At 38.9% G+C, this 23,675-nt stretch overlaps 1 protein-coding gene across 1 annotated transcript; it reads left to right on the forward strand.

Moving 5' to 3' along the window:
- Positions 1 to 636: 636 nt before the first annotated feature.
- Positions 637 to 21,339, forward strand: LOC133840116 (mucin-2). Its single transcript, XM_062271777.1, has 6 exons — positions 637 to 698; positions 5,373 to 5,776; positions 17,241 to 19,607; positions 19,664 to 19,857; positions 19,924 to 20,335; positions 20,395 to 21,339. The coding sequence occupies exons 1-6, from the start codon at positions 637 to 639 to the stop codon at positions 20,703 to 20,705; spliced, it is 3,750 nt and encodes a 1,249-aa protein (XP_062127761.1). The 3' UTR covers positions 20,706 to 21,339.
- Positions 21,340 to 23,675: the final 2,336 nt, after the last annotated feature.

Genomic DNA, 23,675 nt, shown 5'->3' on the forward strand with positions numbered 1-23,675 from the left:
GCGCGTCAAGAAATTCCTTAGAATAAAGTGAGATCAACCCACGCGCTGGAGACAAACCTCAAAAGCCATCTACAGAAAATTTAATTCCTTGGATTACTTCATTATTATTATTATTATTAACGTTTTTTGTTTCTTCTGTTATTAACTTGCACTTTTCTCTCATTTTGTTTGACCGCAAACTGTGAATTTGGCTTAATGACTCGCTGGCACGTTAACTGTCATTTTCAATCAAAATTGCTTGCAAATTAAATTCACAGTGCTTTTTAAACTGTATTGCACAAGTTGGCAATTTGTCGATGTTGTTGCTGTTGCTGTTGATGTTCACTTTCCCATTCAGCGGTAAAAATTCAATTTGTTAACTGGGAAAAACTGTGGAAAGTGCCGCAATCAATTTGTATCTGCCATGGAAAGTGGGCGATAATAAATGGGTTATATTTTGAAAGGAGTTTTGTTTTTCTTTTTCTTGGGGTGCAACTAATGACGTATACTTGATATTCGGAATGCTTTCGCAGAAAGCGCATTACTTGTGCGGCGTCTGTCAGCTGAGCTATGTGTGACTGATGTGTTTTTCATTAGAACGAAACGTGTAAAAATGCAATACAAATTATAGTTCTCTCTGTCGGCAAACATATAACAATGGAACATTCTTACGTGTGCTGCGACTCAACTTCGCGACTCGTGAGACGTTTGATGATGGGGTTCAGGGTCAATAATTGTACGAGTATTGCACGATTGCTGAGCTAAGCTCAGCTCAACTCAACTCGGTAGTCGGACTCCCTCTTCTAAATTATGCATTATTTGTAGAATATTATGACGAAAAAAAAGCGAAAAATATTGTCGGTGATTTGGCTCGCTCGCAAGTTACTTAATATTTATTCTTCATAATTATTTTATTACGTACACAAAAAAACACACAACTCAAAAAGGAAGTTGACGACATCTGCCACTGTCGATTTTGTCATGCGTGGCTTGGAATTAAAGCACACTAAAAATAAAAAAAAAACAACATCATATAAAAACGTCTAAGCACACACAAAAAACTCAAATTCACCTTCATGCCTGACAAATTTGTAGATTGTAGTCACAGTGGGTTCCAAGCTAAGCTAAAAAAAAATATATAAAAAACCTTTGACGTGTATTCCTCTAATTGCTGATGTGCTGCTTATGAGCTTAATAACTATATTTTTTTTCTCTCGCGCAATTAGCCAAGTTCTGAGAGGCTTTCCGAGCGCTGTCTAATTGAAACTTGTTGGCCAAGCTAACCTTTTGTCGGCGCCGTCTACGTTTCACAGTCTTTTATTAGATATGCCAGCCACTATTAACTGATTATAATTAGATATACGCTCGTCTAATGCTTTGGCTTTCTAATAATTATTCTTCTTCATGATGATTTTTATGTGCAACAACAATTAAGACCCACAAACGTGCTTGGGGTTTTCAGCACAGTTACTTCCTAAGCACATTAGTTGCATATTAAATACAACCGACTGCGAGATTAGCTCACGACTATAAGGGGGAAATCCGAGTTGTGCAGTTATGCTAGAACCCAAGCATCGTTTTCTGTGGAAGTTGCTAAAAATAACTGATAAACAAGTAAGAAAGCTGCAGTCGAGTGTGCTCGACTGTGAGATACCCGCTGCCTATTTTCAATAAGAGCAAACCAGTGCGGTATTATTCATAAAATATACCTAAGAAATACTAAATTATACCGAAGTCTTTGATATATTTATTTACTATTGCATTGAAAATATACCGTAGAGAACAAGCCTATTTTCTGTATATCGATAGAATACCAAATATACTAAATTAACCGACCTACTAAACCACGATATCAGCAGCCGTTTTTTACTATTTTGAGTATAAGCTAAATAATGTGGTATTATTATGCTAAAAAATACTGAAATATACTAATATTATTGGTATATAGATTTACTACTACATTGAAAATATACCATAGAATTTAAAATATACCGACTCGACATTAGCAGCCGTCTTTTTCCATTTAAAATTGTGTCTTAAATAGCTTCAACAATTCTTATCTGCAATATAATTATAGACGCCTCAAGCAGGCACAAAGTTATAATACCCTTCTACCTTATAAGTACCGAGTATACGAAATTTCTATGCAAATACAAATCATAGGAATTAATCAAACTGTCACTTCATTTACTTAGAACTCCTCAAGAGACTTAATTGATTTGTACATTTTCAGGCAATCCTATAATCCAGTATCTGAAATCCAATAAATAATTCCGCTTTATTTCAATAGATAGTTTTCTAATAGCACTCATCGATCACAGCCGCCCACCTTCTACGAGCAAAACTAGATTTTCTCGCCTCATAAATTTCATATTTCCTTCTAAAAACAGTCTTCCGATTGCCTTGGCATCTTCCTGAATAAAATTGTTTGCCAGGTTGACTAATAACCAAACTGTCACTTCATTTACTTAGAATTTCTCAAGAGCCTTAATTGATTTGTACATTTTCAGACAATCCCAGATTTTAATATGCAGAATCCAATAAATAATTCCACTTTATTTCAATAGATGGTTTTCTAAGAGCACTCATCGATCACTGCTGTCCACCTCCTATGTGCAAAACCAGATTTTCTCAGCTCATAAATTTCATATTTCCTTCTACAAAAAGTCTTCCGGTTCCCTCGGCATCTTCCCCAAATAATTGCTTGCCAGGCTGTCTAATAAATCACGTAATTCGTTCCACACACATATAATTCCCACTCCAACTCGTGTCTTTGTCATTTGAAACGCATACAAAGTCATATATATCGATCACATTGAGTTGCGGAATTGATCAATCAACATTGCAATAAGATGTTGTTTAGTGTCGGGAACATAAGTTTATGGCTTATTAATGGATTAATTGTTGTTGATTTAAATGTCTTAATGTCTTGTTCGCTGGAAGCAAAAGGATTGAATTTCTGTTTATTTATGACACAGATTTCATTTCTAATTATCGATAACAGATGCAACAACGTTTGAGAGAGTTGACGTCAAGCTACATATTTGTGATCCCAGTTGAAAAATAATTTTTCCATTGGTCAAATTGGATTGTGCAGTGGGAATTCAATGATTACAACAGCTTGTTTACATTTTAAGTGCCAAGATCTTCACTGATAAAAATTGTATTGATATTAAATAAACAATTTAGTGATCGTGTCGTGTTTTGTTGAGCTTGTTTGTTGCCTGTTGTTTCGCTATTTGTTATCCGCCTCATCCCACGATTTCGCATGTTTAATCAGCTGCGAATCCATTGTTTCCAATACAATAACAGATACCGATTTCAGCTAGGCTAGATTGATAATAAAGCATAAAAAAAGCAAGCAAGCAGAAATCGTAAAGTAAATGATGAAAACCTGTGGGCGTATTTAAGATGTTTGAAAATCAACAAAAATTCTTTCGCACGGCTTTTGTGTGTGTGGCATCTTTGGAGCACTTAATCAAGTCAGCGAAATCAGACAAACACACAACTCGACATCGAAGATCGAGAACAGAGAACAGAGAATTTAATTCCAAACTCAAAGTCATCCAATTGTCAGGTACTTGAAAATGTTCTGTACTCTGCTGCTCTACGTTCTCGTCGATGCTTGACGTTGATTGAGCTTCAGCTCATAAAGTTTCCCAGTCCCGAAACATGACACAAAAGCTTGCCGCAAATCATGGCCAAAAGGTCTAAGCCGACAGCCGCGCGTTTCTGTTATTGTAATCTTATTGCGCGTTGTTGTTAAGTTTAGAATGCTGATGTTATAACAAATTAGGAGAAAAAACAAGCAAGAATAAATTCGTGAGCATGTATGTAAAAAAAAAAAAAAAACAGAGTCAATGGCTTTCTTATAATTAAACCTTGCGTTTTTAATGAGCAAAAAATTGCTGAAATTTAATAATTCTCAAATATAACCAAGACAATCTTAACAACAACAGTCGCAAATTATATATTATGTTAGATGAAATATAATTTTGTTTTCTTCTCCCGCTTTTTGCGGCTCTTTCTGCTTCTGTTATGCAAATCGCTTGGACTTTTCTTACAACAAGCATCCTGCTTGATCTTCTCGATCTATTCAATGGTTGTTGTTATTGTTTGTTAATTAATCATTAGAGCTGCCAAACTATGCAGCAACAAAAGCAACAAACAAATCCGAAAACCGAAACGCTTCATCTGCTGTTTCTTTTGCGTGCATTGAACTTTTGCGTTCTGCCTTTTTGGCCAATGGCTGTGAAAGGCTTTTGATTAATGTAAAAGATTGCCCATAGATTCTTCGCCAATGCTAATGAAGAAGAACTGTTTTGGTAACTTTGGGCTTTCGACTACTTCGTCGACGACTTCTTCGGCTTGGCCAGCTCTTCATCTGCATGACAATTGGCCATTTAATTTTTGTCGGCTTTAATAATTTTTGGCGTTGCACATTACGTAAACGGAGGCGTTAAAGGTGGCGCACCCTCAAGCCTCAAGCCTCGAGTTTCATACCTTCCCCGCACGTGCTTCGCCTGCGTTTTATTAACTGTTTATGCGGCATACGAATATCGAAAAGTCCAAGTGAAATTGCCAACGTAATTTTGCGCAAGAGGCTTCAAGCGTCTATGGATATACAATACTATGTATATAAATTGGTGTTGTATTTTTTTATATTTTTGTTTTTGTTTAATTGATTTCTCGACAGGCAATGACACACATTGCCATAAAGCTAACGCTACGTATAAAGCTATAACTGCCTTGTACGACTGGGCGTATGCGTGTTGTGGATTATTTTTATTGAACCGACTCGACGCACAGCGACCTCAGTTATCACTCTTACTTAATGTGACTTATAATGATATGTTCGCATATGTGATACGCTTCGATGGTTGCTGCTGTTGCTGTTGCTGATGCTGCTGCTGTCCAAGCCATAGCATTGGCCTGTCTATAAAGAAAAACGTTTAAAGACAAACCAATTACAGAGCGCGAATTTCCAAAAGTATTCGCCAAATGCAGGTAACAGAAAATTGTGAAACTTACAGGCTTTCTTTATTGGGCAGCGCTTGTTTGTTAAACAGAATTGTTTGGCAATTTTACTAAGCAATGGGTTCGAGCTTTTCACTAATGCAAAACTCTCTTTCACATTTCCGACATTTTGCAGCAACAAGAAGGCGTACGATTTCCCAAGGCAGCCGCACAGATAAGTCGACAGCAAGACTTGAATTATTGCACGCAACAACAGCAACAGGAGGAGGAAGAGGCCACAGCCACAACAGCAACTGCAACTGCAACAGCAACGGCAACCGCAAGACGCACACATTGCGACGCAGCTTCGGCAAACAATTGTGGAAAAGTGTGGAAACAAACAATAGAGACAGAGACTAGATAGAAAATCAGTAAAGACAACAACAACAACAAGAGCAGCCAAAAACAGAGCAACTGACAACAGGCAACTGGCAACATATATTTTTGGTATATGCTTCGGTTACGATGTCGTTGATGAAAATTCATCGAAGCAATGAATCATTTTGGCATGGTTGTGGCATGTTGTTGTTGCTCTTGCTGTTGGCATTGTTGATGGTAGAGGCGACATCCACAACGACAACCACAACGACGACGACAGCCAGTGAAACGCAAACGAGTGCAACTAATGGTGCAATTAGACAGCAACAGCAACAGCAAACCGCTGAAGAGCTTGTGGAAAATGTGCAGCAGCAACAACATCAGCAACAACAGCAACAGCCACACAATGAAAGCCAAGTGCTGTCTGGCAATTCTGCAGAAATTTTGAACCCCAGCGATGTGGGTAAGTATTTCCATCTATCAAACACAGATACACACAACTACAATCAAGTGTTGCACATAGTCGTACATCAACTGCGCCCCTTTGGCAAAACTCTCCCAGAAAATGATTTTCGCTTTTTTCTTCGTTGCGGCGGGAAAATTGGCCTAGTGAGCAAATTGCAAACGAGCCGAAATAAATCTATGCCAATTATTGACCAACTGACAGCAGACACAACACACAACACACAACAATAACTATCAATGCAATAGCAACACAGCAACAGAGCAACAAGAGTTGCGAGTTGCCAACATTTGCTCTGTTGGTCAGCTAAAAACAATTGGCCAGCTTAATGTGCGGCAGAAGAGGCAACAGGCCATAGACAACGTCTCGAGCACCTCAGCAAACAAGCACAGCGAACAGCGAAAAAAACAAACACTCGCATTGGCTAATCTTTGACGTTTGAAAGACCGAAAAACCGTCGTCAACATGATGGTTGCCATTTCATATGATTCGTTTGAATACGCTGCTCCACTTGGGGCATGCAAGTCATAAGTCAAAGGTTGCAACAAACATATCGTGCCTTGAAGATCTTATCCACTTTAATTTATGCAGAAAGCATGAGAAATCAAGATTAGAAGACTTCAAATCCTCTCAGAAGTTGAACTCAAGAGCTCAATCAGTGAGATAAGAAAAATCGTGACAATTCAAGTGCATTAAGAAGATTTAAGAAAAATTAATGATTTTCATATTTCAGCATTTGAATTTCATTATATTTTATTCAAATTTGTGTTGATTATAATATCCGCTTCCGATTTATGAAGAAATGATAATGATTTTCATATTTCATATCAAGCTTTATTGATTTAGTAAGTAATGAATGAATTTCAAATTTAAATGGTTTATTTTTATTTTTAACTAAAATTTTCCCATCTATAACAATAGCCAAATTTGTTGATTATAATAGCCACTTCTATTGCATTAAGAAGTTTTAATAAGTGATAATGATTTTCATATTTTATTTATTTTTATGTATTTTAATTTACATTTTCTCAACCAGATTTGTTGATTGTAATATCCACTTATATTGCATTAAGATGTTTTAAGAAGTGATAATGATTTTCATATTTAAATTGTTTAATTTTAATTTTATTTTGAATTTTAAAATGCAAATTTTTTAATTGGAATATCCACTTTATAAATTTTATTTTATACCAAAATTTATTTCTTGTCGAAGCTGTGCAATTTGACACCAAATAGTGTGACCTTTTTTCTGGTCCAAAATTGGCAATCAATTGGCCGTAAACAAAAATTTTTCGCCAACAACTTAATCACGAAAATAAAAATAGCAAAAATGTATATTTTTTGACTGCATTTGGTTGGATTTGTCAAGCGAATTTACATAAAACTGAAGCGTAACCATCAACTGAGCGAGGTCATGTTGTTTCTGTATTTCATTATTTCATTTATTTTTGTGTTTTTTTTTTGTTTGTGCTTTCGGTGACTTTGTAATAATAATAATCTATTTATTAAAGACAAGTATCTTTAATCTAGGGATGGCCAAGCACACACGAATATGCAAAGAGCGAATGTCTTCGAGTGCATATTAAAATACGAATAGAAAAAAAATAAATAGAAACATTCGAATTGTTAAAGTTGGATCAAGATTTCGTGTGATATTTATGAGTCTAATATGAAGATTGTTTTGCCAGCTCTTCATAATGAAAACAAATGTTGAATTTGGATGTCTTCGGCATGCCGCAAATAGCCTTCCTTTCATGTGTTGCAAGTGAACTTTAGCCAACCATACGCGATACACGATAGACTTCAGACTTTAGACCCTCCATGAGTGTGTGTGTGCTTGGCTTTTTATGTTTGCTCTTAATTGTTATTTCAATTAAGTATTTTCATAAGCAATTATTCGTTTAGTTAGTGCTGTGACTCTTTTTTGTTTGTGGGCGTCAATTGTCAATTGTCAATTGTGCTTTGTCTTAGCCATGTGGCTGCTCAAGTGTTGGCCATGTTGTTGCTGACTTTGCCTAGGCCTAGCGTCTGCTGTCAAGGTAACAAACGCATTTTCACCCAAAACATTTTTGGGTACAATATACGAAAAAAAAATATTTAAATAAAAAAAAACCCAACACAAAAACTGTTGAAAAATTATGTATTTATGCATGTTTATTCATGAGGCTTTACTGTGGGCCTCTTTTTTTTTCTTTACTACTATTGTGATTATTATGATTTGAATTGTGTATGTGTTACCCACTCACATTTGCGTGGCCATAACTTGGCTTAAACTTGGAGTGCAAGTCGCTCTGCGCATGAACATTACATAAACAGGTTGCTAACTAAACAAAAGTTTAATGCATTTTGATTATTTTTAATGTATGCGCATTAAATAAAAAACTCTAAGCGCGACCCCCTGTCTAGCCGGTATAAGCCAAAAGCCGATGCGATGAATGTGCATATATAGTGTGTGTATTGCTTTTTGGGATGTTACGAAATGACGCCAAAAAAGAAAAAGAAACACAAAAATAAAAGCTGTTCTCTTCCAGTTGAAGTCGAAGTTCGCTGACTTGCTGTTGTAGGTGTTGCTGTGGTTAACTGAACCAAACTGGCCAGTTGATGGTTAAGCGAGTGAGAAAGCTAAAGATGAGTGTTGGACACTCGACCGTGAGATACCCGTTAGCCATTTTTAATAAAAACAAAACTATGCAGTATTATTGATAAAATATACCAAACTAAAAACGCAAAAATACTAAAATATACTAAAGAAATGTTTGGTATATTGATTTACTATTCCATTCAATATATACCATAGAGTGCAAAATATACCAGAACACATTAGGCTGAATATTTTTAATAAGAGCAAAGCATTGCAGTGCATCAAATTAATAGACCGAGAAAATACTAAAATATGCTGACATTTGGTATATTAAAATACTATTGCATACAAAAGATGGCATAGCGTGCAAAATCTAACAAAATACACTTTACTGCCCATTATCATTATGCGTTGTTATTCTCAGAATATACCAAAATAATATACCGACAAAAAATACTAAAATGTACCAAACCATAATTTAAAATGTGGTATTATTGTCGAATTATACCAAAATAATATACCGATCAAATACTAAAAGTACTATGTTTGGTATATTAATATACTTCAATAATTAAAATATAGTCTAAAGTATGCAATATACTTTTATATTATATTTAAAGTAAAGTACGTAAAATACCAGACTGTCACCCAAAGCAACTAAGACTTAACTAATCTAAAGCGAATTTGTTCTGCGAGCAACAAAAAAATTGCTCTAACTCTTATACTCCTTCAGGTGTGCATATACATATACACAGTTCATTTTGGAGATGCCTCCTTTTGCCTCTTGCATATAATACCCTTTTACCCTAGCGCGTAGCGGGTATACAAAAATCCTCAACATAAATATCAATATTGGTGTGTCTTGTGGCTCTTTCGAGCTGTTTGCTGTTGTTGTTGTTGGCTCATTACGTTTACCTGTTCGTCTTTGAGTCTGTCGCTGGCTCATGTGCGTTGCGCTGCGTTGCGTAATCGCAACACATTTACCAGGCGTATTCAAGCGTTGGCTGCCATTCGCTTCGCGAAGAAGAGCGTTGTGCGCGCTGCGCTAAATCAGAAAAGTCAACAAAAAGCCAAACTGGCAACAGGCAACAGGTCTGCCTCGCTGTCAGCCAGTCAACCAACCAACCAACAAACTAGCTGCCAAGTGCAATGTGTGTGTGTAAGTATGTGTCTGTGTGTGTGCAACATTTGCAACGTCTGCAGTACTGCAGCACTACCTGGCGTATGCGCAATGTGGGCGGCATCTATAACTCATATATGCTGAGCTATTGCCAACTTTTGCAGTTGAGGCTGTGCTTTTGGCGGCACTTAAGTGGGTGTAGCTGCTACACATACGAGCACACTATATCCATATACACCATATACCATATACCATCTACCATATGATTATGAATCATTGTTTCAACAAAACTATAAGAAAAAATCCCAGTTACCACTTTTTAAGTACTGGGGGAAAACAACTATACGTAATACTGTGGCAGAGTGTAAACATCAGTGAGTAGTGCACTGCCTACCGCGTTACGTGTGTTTTGTTTATGTTTACCCCAAAAAGCAGTAAATATTCAATAACCAAAAAAAAAAAAAAAACGTCTGCATGTTTTCTTTATGCGCAGAGATTGTTTTTGCTATGCGTAAACAAATAGAAGGCTTAAGACTCAGCTTTTCAACTTATACAAGTTTGTGTTCGTTGTTCGTGTGGTACTTTTCCGACTCATTTCTTCACTGCACTTTGTTGTTGTAAATGAAAGTAGGCTGAGAGTTGAATGTGGTTAAAGTTATAGGTCGAATTATTTGTCTTGCTTTGTCTTGCTTAAGTCAGCAGACTTTCCCAGCTTACTTACATATCGCTTTGCTTGGAGTTTAACTACATGGTAAATATTTTGCTAATAGCATAACTGGCATTTGAAAACTTTTACCACAGTTACTTTTGGTATTTTCCCATATTTATTTAAAAATTTGGACTGACTTGTGGGGTTTAACTTATCTTTTTACTCCAATTTCTTTGCAACTTTCTGTAGCTTTGTTTCTGTTGTTAATTTGTGCATGCAAAAGCTGAGAAGCTGTTGTTTTCTTTTTAAACATTTAGCAGAATTGTAGCTCAATTTTCTATCAGTTTTATCGAAGATAAATTGTTATTGCCATATGTATTTTTAAAGTAAGTTTGTTTACCCAACTCTTTATAGTCATAAATATGGATTGACTAGAGGGTTACACTTATCTTTGATTTCTTTGCAACTTTCTGTAGTTGCTTTATCTTATTGTTGTTTTTGTTAAATTGTACATTTTTATGTTGTTTTCTCATGTAATTTTAGCAGAATTGTAGGGTTTTTTTCCACTATTATAGTAGAATCCATATTTTCCCATTCTAATTTTCTCATTCAGATTTGCATGCATACAAATATGGCTTGACAAAGGGATTTAATTTATAAATTATAACTTTCTATAGCTTATCTTATTGTTTTCTTTTGCTTTTTAATCTTATTTTCTTATGCAACTGTCAGCTGAATCATATCGCATTTGTTTATCACTATTGTCGTGGGTAAAGTGTTTTTACAATGAATATTTTTAAAGTAATGTTTTCATTCAACTTTTCAGCACGCAAATATGAATTGACTAGAAGGTTTCACTTATCATTTGACTCCATTTCTTTAAGACTTTCTGTGGCTTATCTTGTTTCTTTTTTAAATTGTGCATCTTATAATTATAAGTCTTGTTTTATCACTATTATCCATGTGAAAAATATTACAAACATACATATATAACTTTAAAAGTATTTTGTTTTTGTTTTCTCACACAATTTTTTTTTAATAACTATTTCTTATGTTTACTTTCCTTGGTTAATTGTGTTTGCTGGCAATAATTGTGTGTGTTTTGTTTTAATTTTTCTACCTTTCAGCCTGTGATTTTTCATTTGAAACAAAATTTGTTGTTATTATTTTGCGGCTGTTTTGTCGTTTTCGCTGGCCGCATAAAGGAAAAGGAAATAAACGCGTAATTTGTGTGTCTGCGGTGTGCGGTGCGGTGGCCACACGGCATGGCTATTAAAAAGCTGTTGGCGAATTCGGTTTCAGTTTTAGTTTCGGTTTCGCTTTTGTTTTGTTTTTGGCATTTTTTTGGTTTTGGTTTTTTGGTTTTGTTGTTTACATAAAATGTTTATAATTTTGATTTTCATTAGTTTGCAGTTTGCATTGCAAAATGCGACTAATCAAAACGTCGAGCAAAAGACGATCAACCAGAGGTTGATTGAACTTTTCGCCAGCGTGGAATCTCTCAAGCATTTTGTCATCAACGTTTTGGCTAATTTTCCGTTTCATTTTTACGGCTGTTGTTGTTGTTGTTGTGGTTGTTGTTGTTATTATGTTTTATGTGATTAATTAAACTCATAGCTGCGCTGACCCAAAGAGTCGTGAGCCATTATGTAAGTGGCCTGAGCTTACATGATTTAGTTGAGCGTGATGATAATGGTGATGTTAGTGGCAGATGTCGAGAGGGGGAGGAGACGACCCTAATTTTTTGGGGCACAAAAGAAAGCGGCCAACTAACTAATGATGCCAAAGTTTGTTGCAGACGAAAAATCCAACTGAAAAATCAGTCAGTTTCAGTTTTTTTTTTTTGTGAGCATTGCGTAAAACTGTGCAACAAGCTGCTGATGGGAGCGTTGGATGCTACTCGACATCGTTGCTGTTCATGTTGTTGATGATGACGAACATGTGACACGCCCCGCAGCAACCATTTGCAACGCCTCAATGCACAACAACAAAAAACAAGAAAAACAACAACGCAGCCTATTGAAAATATTTTCAGACCGAGCCAAGCGACTCGCACTGAATTCGTAAAGCCAAAGCCAAACAAATAAACGGAAGCCCCCAAACCTCGTACAATGGTCTCAGCAGACAAAAAGTTAACAACAACAATAAGAAACACATACAAATCTAAAACAAAATGAACTTTGCAATTATCCAATGCTTGCAGTTGTTGTTATTGTTGTTGACGTCGTTGAACGTATGGCCAAAATTCTATAATAAAAACAAGTAAGAAAGCTACAATTGAGTGTGCTCAACTGTAAGATAATGAATAAAAGCAAAACAGTGTGGTATTATTCTTAAAACATACCAAATAAATATACCGCAAAAATACTAAAATATATAAAGGGCTATATTTAGTATATTGATGCAGTACTACATTAAAAAATATACCAGATTTTCAGTCAATGCAACTAAGACCCGTACTAAGTAGACGTTTTTCTCCATTTCAAGAAGGCACACAGCTATAATACCCTTCTACCCTATAAGTAGCGGGTATACAAATAAAACTAAAGCACAAAAATACATTTCTAAAGTCTCTGAAACACATTTCTGATTGCGCAAAAGGTCACTAAGGTAGTGCGCGGTTCGCAGTTCGCCAATTCTTGAGCTCAACGCTCGGCCAAGGGTTAAACTTAAGTTTTTTTTTTTTAACCAGGAAGCAGTCACAGCATCCACAGCAGCAGCGGGTGCAACACTTAGTGGCATTTCACGACAACTTTACTTTACTCGATTTCCGCATTGACATCCGCAATGATGTTTTCGCTTTTTCCATCTTTATTTTTTACCTTTGCCATTTCTTTTGCTTTCTCACGGCAGCTGTCGTCTGCAGCATTTCCTGCATTTAACTGCACCTACAAAAAACAAAAAAATAAAGGCAGCCCATGACTCCCGACTGCAATTGCAACTTTAACTCCAGTTAAGGCAAAATGTCACGCACATGAACTGCCAAGTTTGGCAGTTGTTACTGTTGTTGCTGCTGCTGCCTGTTGCTGGTTGCTGTTGCTAGTTGCTGTTGCAACGTTATGCTTGCACAAATTTGCGGCACTTTGCTGCCGCTGGCTGCTTTTGGTATTTTGTGTGTGTTGCATGTTTCGATTTCACATTAGAAATGCTTTCGATCGCCTCGACCAAAACGTGTCCGTTGCATGTCTGTCTCTCCCCAGCAAACAAGTTTTAGCCATGAACGTGGGCAGCCAAGCTGTAGGGTGCAGTAACAACAACTACAACAATTCGCTAAAAATGAAAAAAAACTACCAAGATAAATAAGAAAACATGAAGAAATTGCAATAAAGAAAAAAAAAAAAGTGCAACGAAAGCGCGCATGGAGAAAGTTTTGTTATAAGCCAAGGCGGCATTTAAAAATTGTATTTATGAGCAGGCCAAAAGCAAAACGCAAAGCCAAGAAAGCAAAAGTGAAGCTGCTGCTGCTGTTGCTGTTGCTCTGCACTGCGTGAATTAGTGCCAATGAATTAATGAAAGTTGTGTCTTGGCTTTGTTGTTGTTGTTTTTGTTTTTCTTTCAGCTTTAACTCGTTTAGCGTTTTATTGAAACGTTGTTGCGGTTTTTGGGCGCTAGCGGAAATGATTCACAATTAGTCACAATTGTTTGTGCAGAAATGTAACAAAAAGCAATCAAATGCGAAACAACATGTTTACGTTTTCAAGGCCACATCAGCGGCAGTGAATGTTAGAACAAAAAAGTCTGTGAATGTCTGAACTCGTAATACAGACTTTCCATTAGCAAACAATTCTGAGAAATTTTTCCATATTTTCTTTGTTTTATTATTATTTATTTGCTTGCTGATTATACTGCTAATACTGCGAAATTTAAATAACAATTAAATATATTTTCAGCACACTTATTTTTTGCCTATAATTATTTCAGCTTTTCATTCGGCCAATTGAGCCCAAAATGCGGTTCGGTCTTTGTTGATTATGCCATGTGCAACGTTGCGTATGATTGATATTAATGTCATAGGCGCAGGTAGCTGCGCTGGCTGTCGCATTTTGTTGTTTGTTCGTATTTTCCGCTCATTGTATAATATTTCATAACATCAAATACGACACCATTAAATAAGTACAAATGCGATTGTGTGTGTGAGTGTGTGTGTGTGTCTCGCTGTTGTCAGTCAGTTTGTCAGCTTGTCAGTCTGTCAATTAGCCAATGACTTGGCTACCCACTCGTGTGCGCAATTTATTTATAATTAAAAGTTCTAAGCCACAAAAGACATGCGATTCATTCAAGCGCTAATACGGCGAACCAAAAAGCATTTCGTTGAGTATTTATAAATACTTGAATTCGCATTCAATTCGAATGTAATTAAAGCAGGCATCATCTATTATTATATTATATAGTTGCGGCGGCTTAAATACACAATTAATGGCCAAAACAAAGGCCAAAGCTCAGCAAGATAGCCAACTAGCTTGGCTTGGCTGGCTCGTGGGAGCCTTGGATGCTCAGTTGTGGAAGTGAACTGAAGCTCGAGTGAAGGCTCATTAGCTGACACTGCTGTCAATTTGGCTTAGAACTCAAACTCAAACTTAAACTTCACTCCACTCCACAGAGAATGCTCGCCCATTGTGAGGCGACTGGCCAAATTGCTGGCAATTAAATTTCACATAAACAGCCAAATATCTGGCAATAAGTTTTAAGCAAATATTGACATTAGTCACGCTGTCGCAAACTGAAGATTAATAACTTGACGTCTGTTTACTTGTACATTATTGCTTACTGTATTTTTGTATTTTTTTGTGCTGTCTGTCTGTCGGTTGCTGCTGTCGTTATTATTGTTACTCAAGTAGTATTTAGCTTGAGCATTATGTAAGCAGCACTCTTAGCTAAGTTTAAGCTTCTCAGAATTCCAAATTTGCCAAATAAGATCGTTGTTGGATTCTTTTGAAACAGCGTTCCAAAGTCTTTGCTTGCTTAGTTGACCATTTTGTTATTTTTGGGTTTCGTTTTGGTTCGCTTCGTGCAGTCGCAGCCCAAAAACAAAATCGTGTCTATGACCAAAATCAAATTAAAATTCCACAACGCATGCCAAGAGCAGAGACAGAAACAGCGACAACAACGACGACGACGGCGATGGCCATAACACAGCAGCAGCATAGCTAATGCCAAGAAGTTGCGCGGCCAAGTGGATTCGACTGCAACAGCAACTGAAACAACAACAATGTACAATGAGCTAAACAAAGCAGCTACAACAACAACAAAGACTCCTTATCTGTTCAGGCAAATTTTAATGAAAATTTAGCAAAACTTGAATACTCTTTCGTTGAATGAATGGTTCTAAAAAGAAATGATTCATTGAAAATATTCGAAGTATTTATTTTTTCTTGTTTTAATTTTATATTTCTTTTTGTAGTTTCATAGTCAATATTGTTTATATTTATTTGACGCGATGCATTCTTATCTTTGTTTCTGTGATTTTCATATATTTCCCAAGCTTTTTTAAATATTTCAGTACTATAAATATGAATGTTATATATTTAATCATGGACTCAATATAAATCTCGAATTTCCCTATTCTTATATTCCTTAAATAAATAATAATACTTCTCCAATTGTATTTCGTAAACTTAGAAACAAATTATTCTTAATTTGATATTCTTACCAAACGTTTTTATCTAGCTGTTACCTTTTCTTTTATTTATCTTCAATTTTATTTGTTATAAATAGACTTACAGCGAATAGTTAATAAATTATCTAGTCTTTCCTCTACCACTTTTAAATTCACACTTTACAGTTTATTTTCTATTTTCCTTGTTTAGGGAAATTATTATAAACTGTATGACAAAGTTAGCTTACCTTAACACAGAGTACAACAATAATGAAGCACTGCAAACGCCCGAGTCTCGCAACACAGAGCAAAAATGGTAGTCGCAGTTGTTGTTGTTGTTGTGGGTTCTGTTTGAAGGCAGCGAGGCGACGTGACGAGACGCCCAAATGGGGCGCACAGTGGTTGTTGCTACATTAAAAAATGGGCAGCCCCACAAAGTGGAGTGCAGTCAATGGAAGAGTCAACGAAGCTCGAACTTAGGCCTCAAGCAATAAGCTCCAAGCCCAAAAAATTCAAAATAAAATTAAAATAAAAATCAAGCCTTAACCCAAAGCGACGTCTGCAGTGGCCAAAAAGCGAAGGAGAAGCCAGAGATAAAGCCAAGACGTAAGCAGAGGCAAAGAGTTAGTTTTGTCGCTTGTTCTAGTCGCTGCCGCTGCGCTTGAGATGCCAGAGCTAACCTTGGCCTAAACTGCAAGCCAATGAACTAAATGCTTGTGAAAAACAGCAACAGCCACAGCAAGCGGCACGGCACAGAGTACAAAATTGTATGTGTGTGTTTGTTGTTGCTAACATTGTTTGGCTCTTGCCGGTCGTTTTGGCAGTTTTAATGGCAACGTGAAAATTAAACAATTGTGCAAGCCTCGGCTTGATAATCGCTTCAATGATTCATGGCCCAAACAAACAGCGGCAGCATTCAGATTTGGCCAAAAGCCCCCACACACACCACACAATGCCCAGTTGTGGCAGGCAACAATGGCAACGGCAACGACAACGGCAGCTGCGTTCTGCCCCACAGAAAGAACATCAAAGCTTTGCCACCAATTTGTGTGTCAAACTAATTAGTCAGCTGCTGTTGCTGTTTGCTACGGCCTCAGGGCAACAAAATAGCGACATGTCAAGAGAGGCTACAGCGAATTGTGAACCAGTTGGCTAACAACAATTTCTAGGCTAAGAAACGCACCTAAAACGCGCTCGCTCGCTTTGCTGCCGCTGCTGATTAATGGCCCCAAAAAAGAGACGACAGACGAGCATTAAAAGTTAAGAAAAAAAAAAAAAACTAAAACAAAAACTAGTTTTGCGCCTCGTGCGAGTTGCGCTGTTGATTTAATGCTTTTAATGCTGACGCACTGTTTATCTTTCCCATTCGCCAAAAGATTTGTTTTCCCAATACGCGTCACGATTTTCGGCCACCGCATCAAGTATACGCCGCGTTGTCTCAGAACAAGCCAGCGTTTAACCTCCACTTAATTTACAAGTATCGCTTATTGATTCCATTCTTCTTCTTTTGCGTTACAGATGTGGTTGCCGAGAAGCCCACCACTTATCGCCCAGCGGGTGGCAATCGCCCCTCGATTGCACCGCACAACTCGGCTCAGGAGCGTGAACGCAAGCTGATGAATGTGCTTGCTGCTCGACGCTCTGCGCTACATCGTGGTGGCTTTCGCACACGCATTGGCACCACTGGACGCAGTGCCACTTCGCCCGCCGCAGCTGCTGTGGAGAGCACCTCGAAGTCACCGAGCGATCCGCGTTCCGTTTGCATACGCAACTGCACCAAGAACTTTACGCGTCGCACCACAGCGAGTTGCATGCGACAATGCGCCAACTTTACCCGCATGGCCATGGCGAATAGCAACAGCAGTACGGTGGTGCTGCGCACTCCAAGCAAACCAAGTCCAGCAGCTCCCGGTGAACGTGATACCAACGAGATACTCTTCAGCGATGAGTCGTCGCATGGCCTCTTTGTGGTTGCCAAGGAGCAGAACGATACTCTCAATCACATAGCGGACGGTGCCAAGTCAGCGCCTGGCAGCAAGCAGCGTGGACGTGGCAAGCCAGCGGCTACGGTCACACTGGCAACCACTTCGTTGGAGCAAGAGGAGGACGAAGACGAGGATGAGCTGCAGCCTTATTTGTATTTCGGCGCCAAGTTGCCGCCACTGAAACCGGGCGCTTTAACAATCACCGCAGCTGATGGCGACAACGAGCATCCACGTGTGCTGGAGGTGTCGGTGGTGCAGAGCACAACCACAACGCCAGCGCCTGCAGTGGAGTCAACGGTCAAGCCCACAGTGTCGACGCGACGTCCGCTGACAGCTGTAGAGCGAAGTCGCAGTCGCTACAAGTATCACATGCGTGAGCGTGGTGTGGCAGCCGTTGCACCACCGCCAGCGGTTGCAGCTACACCACCCGTCAGTCGCACACGCTACTTGGGTTCGGGGCGACCCACTGCGGCTCAAGTAGAGAGCTCTGTGGAGCAGAAGCCACTCGAAAGCGAACCAGAAGTGATCAAGCCTGTGGTTGTGCGTCGCTTGGCTAGCAAACCATTGGCTTCCTCCACACCACTGATCATCACAGTGCTGAGCGCCGAGGAGGAAACCACAGTGGCGCAAGCGCTGCCGGAGATGCAACCAGAGTCGGTAACAGAGCGTGCCACCAGCAGCAGCACCAGCACGAGCACCACAACAACCAGCACCACAACAACAGCAGCGACCACTAGCACCACCAGGAAGCCAAGCAGCACTTCATCCACAACGACAACCACAACTGCGCAGCCCACATCAACAACCACAACAAGCAGCACAACGACAACTCCTTCGAAAACCACAAGTACAACGACATCGACAACTCCCTCGACAACCAGAAGCACAAGCACATCGACAACCACAACGACAACAACCACTACACCTGGCAGCACCACAACAACTGCCCCTAGCAGCACTGTCAAGCAGAAGAGCATCATTGAGGAGGACACCGAAAAACTGCGTGCCTTGGGTCCATCGCTAACGCAGGAGATCAACATCGAGGATCAAAACAATCTGATTATCTTCTGCAACAGCACCGCCAACTGCGAAGCAACGCCACGCACTCAACTTTCCCCCACCACCGACTCCAGTTCGAACTCGAAAATACTGCGCACCACTGTGCTGACGTCAGTGCGTTCCACGGTGAATCCACGACCCACAACAGCTGCACCAGCACCGCCATCTGCGTTGCCAGGCAACATTTTCATTGGCGTTGTGGAATCGTCGACATCAACGCCTTCGGATATTAGTTCCACCGCAATTGCGGATGAACGTGATGCCAAGCTGGACATGCGACGCATGAATTTAATCACTTTGGTGCTGGTGGCAGTGGGCGTGGTTCCTCTAGTGGCCATTGTGCTCTATCTGGTGCGCAATTACATGGTGCGACGACAGGCGAAGCAGGACGAGGTCTTTGACGTTTGCATCACAGATCAGCAGCCAATAAGTCCGGTGAAGAAAGTCGACTCGAAATATCAGCTGGAACTCGATGAAGACGAGGTAGATCATCATCATCAGCAGGCCATGCCCATGTCCATATCGCAGCAACAACAGCAACCGTCACGTGATGCCAATCACAATCGCTATGATGACAAGACTTCCCTGGCCAGCGAGTATCAGGAGTTTGAGCGCAGCAACATTCGCTTAAAGAGTCTGCTCGGTGAGGGCAACTTTGGGCAAGTGTGGAAAGCTGAGGCTGATGATCTGAGCGGACATTTTGGTGCCACACGTATTGTGGCCGTGAAGACAATACGCGCTTGCAGCGCTCAAGTGAGCCTCAAGGATGAGGCCAACATTATGCGCAAACTGGGCTCGCATCAGAATGTAGTTACATTGCTAGGTGCCTGCGTTGAAAGCGGTAGGTTTAACACAACATTGTGATGACAATTCACTAATTCCCTTCCTCAATTTCAGAACCTCACATGCTAATCATGGAGTATGCCATGCGAGGACGTTTGCTGTCTTTGCTGCGTGCCGCACGCAGTGCCACAAACATATTGCCTGCCTCAGTGCCAGGTGGACGTAGCTTGGCTCCACTTTCTCCACGCACACTAGCCGGATTTGCGCTAGACATTGCCTGCGGCATGGAGTATATAGCTGGACGCAGAGTAAGTTTACTTTTTGTTCTCTCTATCACTTTCATTTATTAACTCACTTCACTTATCTTCTTACAGATTGTGCATCGTGATCTGGCGGCACGCAATGTCTTGCTCGATCACAATGGCATGTGCAAGATCTGTGATTTTGGCATGTCCATTGATCTGGATGCAGAGCGCATGCGCAAGGAGCAGGAGAAGAATGCAGCCAACGACATCTTACGCAGCAATGCACAAAAGTTCAAGTTCGACTTTGGCAGTCGCTATATACTGCAGCATTGGCAGCACACCTTTGGCCAACCAGCTGCAGGCAATTGCTCAAAGGATGCGGCGCACTCGGAGAAGAAGTCGCATGGCCACGACACCATTGGCAAGCGACATGCGCTGCCCATACGCTGGATGGCGCCGGAGAGCTTGCAGTTCCACATGTTCACCACCGAAACGGACATCTGGGCCTTTGGCATTGTGCTCTGGGAAATAGCCACGCTGGGTAGAGAAATGTCTTGTGAAAATGTTTCAACTTTTACTTATAATTATTGTGTTTTCTAGGCTCCACGCCGTATTCCCATTTGACGGGACGCGAGGTTATACGCCGGGTGCCGCAAGGACTTCGTCCGGAGCTGCCCAAAGAGAGTCGCCACGAGTTCTACAATCTAATGTCGCGCTGTTGGCACAAGGAACCGCATATGCGCCCCTCGTTCGCACAGTCGCGACTGGAGATCACACGTTCGCTGCACAAGTGGGTCGATGATGATTCGGCCGCCTCGGATTACATGGATGTGAGCGGATTCAGTGAGGATCTCGAGCATGGCGTTGTCTACTTCAACCACCGCATCTCAGAGTTTGAATGCGAAATATGACGTTGACTGAATCACCCTTCCCAGCCCCAAATCACCATTCATCTGCACACCACGTCGCCATTGCCCACCAACTAATCTCTAGTACATCAGGTTCATCACAGCATCGGCATCCGCATCAGCATCAACACAACTCCTTTGCATCTCGATCCATTCCAAATGCAATTTCAATTTTCAACAACTATGTCGAAATTCGCGTGCTTGTCGAGCAGTATTATTTGTATCTTGTATCTTTATTTTCCTGTTTTTTTTTTAGTTTCGATTCGTTGCGTTTCGATTTCGGTTTTTGCCAGCGGCTTTGAGAGCTCTTTTGTAAATATTTGATTTGCATTTGTTTTGCAAATGTTTATTATGATTTAACATTTAGGAATTGTATTTTAATTACAAATTTGGCGCTATTTGTGCTTAGTTGATATTAGTCACTTAGTTCTTCTAGTCTGTATCTAAAAAATGTATCTTCAAATTGAGCCGATTTCGTTATCGTAGCACACACACATACACACACACAAACGATTTAGTTTTTGTCTATTATCCTATTGCATAGGCTTTAATCTTATTGATATCGATATAGCAATACACACATAATTGTACAAATAAATTAATTTAACACAAGAAATATAATAATTATATTATTTACACCAAATACGATTGATTGTGTTTTATTACGATTTTCAGTTTGAAAATGATTTAAATAAATAAGTTCACAGTATTATAATAAGTAAGAGCAAGGAATGAAATTAGAATGAGACAATGCCCGATTAAGATAGTACAATTAGTAATTAAATAAATTATTAGTAATTAAATAAATTACTAGTACTATCTTAATCGGGCATTTTCTCACTCTTCTAATTTCATTCCTTGCTCATATTTTGCGATAATACATAATAAATCCATAAATATGGATTTTTAGTTACGTAGAATACAGAAAATTCAAGCGATCGCTAAGGCCATGATATCACCCGATTCTGTAAACCTGTCTTCGTATATTTTTTTTACAAATATATTATTTAATCTAATTGTTTTAATTTTATATTTCATTATTTTTTTGTTGTAAAATGTTTTCTATAGAGATTTATTTATAGATTTTCAATAATCTGCAATACAGAAAATACAAACGATCACTAAGAAAAGGCCATTAGGATAAACTTAGCTGTTTGCTATAGTTTCATTTCTTTTCAAAAAAATGTTCTATAATATTTAATTTAGTTACAAAATCGAAGTCGTTATATGCATTTCTTATATTTTATTAAACTTAATTTTGGTTTTGTTTTTCTTTATTTATCATTTTTCAGTAAAAACCGTAACAGCAAATTTTGAGATCTTTTTCCAACAATCTGGCAACAATATGTAATGTACCACATAGAAAGGTTGCCACTGTGTGTATCTTAGGTGCTTAACAATTTACTGCCTTCTGGCAACATCAACAAGTTCCATTTGGAGCTGAACTTATTGAGCTGGCCATAAAAAAAACGAACCGTTAATAAACTTGAATTTGATTGTTCAGTCAGCAATAATAATAAAAGTTACGAACTTTAATTGAAATGTAAAAATGCAGTCAATATACACAAATAATTAAAATATTTTTATATGCGACACTAAATTTATTATTATTATTAGATATTTTTTTGTGTGTATAGTTTTTATTACCTTGGATGGATAGCAAAAACCGGAAGGCAATACAGGTGTTAGCTAAAGCATTTGGCTAAGTTCAGAGACAGCGCAAATAAAACTTGTCTTTGCGCATAATTAACAGTTAGTGGCAATCGTTGTGGGGTATTAACAAGTTAAGTTTTTGGTTAATCACTGTTAAAGTTCACATGTAATAAGATGCGAGGCGTTTTCCTCATTATGCCATAAAACTTGAGACATCAATCAGACAAACTGATGAAATTTTCGACTGCGGCAACTACAATAATAGCAATATAGTTGCTTGTAATTTGCAAATTAGCCAAACTTGTGTTATTGCGGGTTTTTTTATGGCCTGTGAAGATGGAAAAACGGAAGATGGAAATCTTCGTGTGGTACTCGTACTCGTATTTGCTGATTGATGACTCGACAATAAAATGAAACTCCAGCGATGCGGTAATACGCTTAATGGACATAAATTTAATGTGCGTAGACAGCTGAACAACAGTTCAGTTGGAAAACATTGAATTGCGTGAAATGAAAACGCAGTCCGTTTTTCGCACTGTGATTACCAAGAAAGTGTGAAGAAAACTGTTTCAAATTGCCAATTGAAAGTGCGGCTGCTGCCCTGAGGCAGAGGCAAAACCAAAACATAAAAATACCTAAAAGACTTAAGTCTTTAATTCCCCCCTTGAAGTGATAAAGCAATTGCAATAAAGAGCACAAAAGCGAAACAATGAAAAATGGCCACCAATAGAGCAAAAGTTGCTGCAGCTCAATCAGCAGCAAACTTGACTAAGTTATTGTCGGATGCGATTAAAGTGCAGTTCAAGTCATTTGCCGCAGGGCTGTTATTTTTTTTTCTTGCTGCAAAACGAAAGTGCTGTCCACCTGCCAACTGTCTGTTGCTTGTTTGAAATTGATTTAAGCCATGAAGCCCTTAGGGGCTTGACCTCTGGACAGCAGCTGATTGATATTTCAACGGCTTTGGCTAAGCTCGGTAGCTAATCCAGCTAATGGCTATTAAACATGCTTCCGTTAGGGGAGTTTTGTTGTTCAGCTTTTGGATTTCTGCTTCCTGACCCACAGCCCCAAAACGAAAGACTTAAGACACGAACTTTGTAATGAGGCGTGAATAAACATGAAGACAGTAACAACTTCCGCATTACGTGCGAGCTATTTAGCAAATTGAATTTTAACGGTTCACTGAACCTGCACGCTGCAGAAAGAAAGGCAATTAAACAATTGGCAATTGAATGCAAAACCACGTCGCAGCGCCACCAAATTGCAAGGCATAGCTAAAGTGAAGACGAAGGCATCAGCAGAAGCAGAAGCAGAAGCAGAAGT

This window comes from Drosophila sulfurigaster, chromosome 3 (assembly GCF_023558435.1).
Source record: "Drosophila sulfurigaster albostrigata strain 15112-1811.04 chromosome 3, ASM2355843v2, whole genome shotgun sequence".
In the NCBI taxonomy this organism is placed as follows: domain Eukaryota; kingdom Metazoa; phylum Arthropoda; class Insecta; order Diptera; family Drosophilidae; genus Drosophila; species Drosophila sulfurigaster.

Coding starts and splice junctions, on each gene's coding strand:
- LOC133840116 (XM_062271777.1), top strand. CDS start 637: ATGGAACATTCTTACGTGTGCTGCGACTCAACTTCGCGACTCGTGAGA. Junction 19,608..19,663: donor AGGTGCCTGCGTTGAAAGCG/GTAGGTTTAACA, acceptor CCTCAATTTCAG/AACCTCACATGCTAATCATG. Junction 20,336..20,394: donor CTGGGAAATAGCCACGCTGG/GTAGAGAAATGT, acceptor TGTGTTTTCTAG/GCTCCACGCCGTATTCCCAT.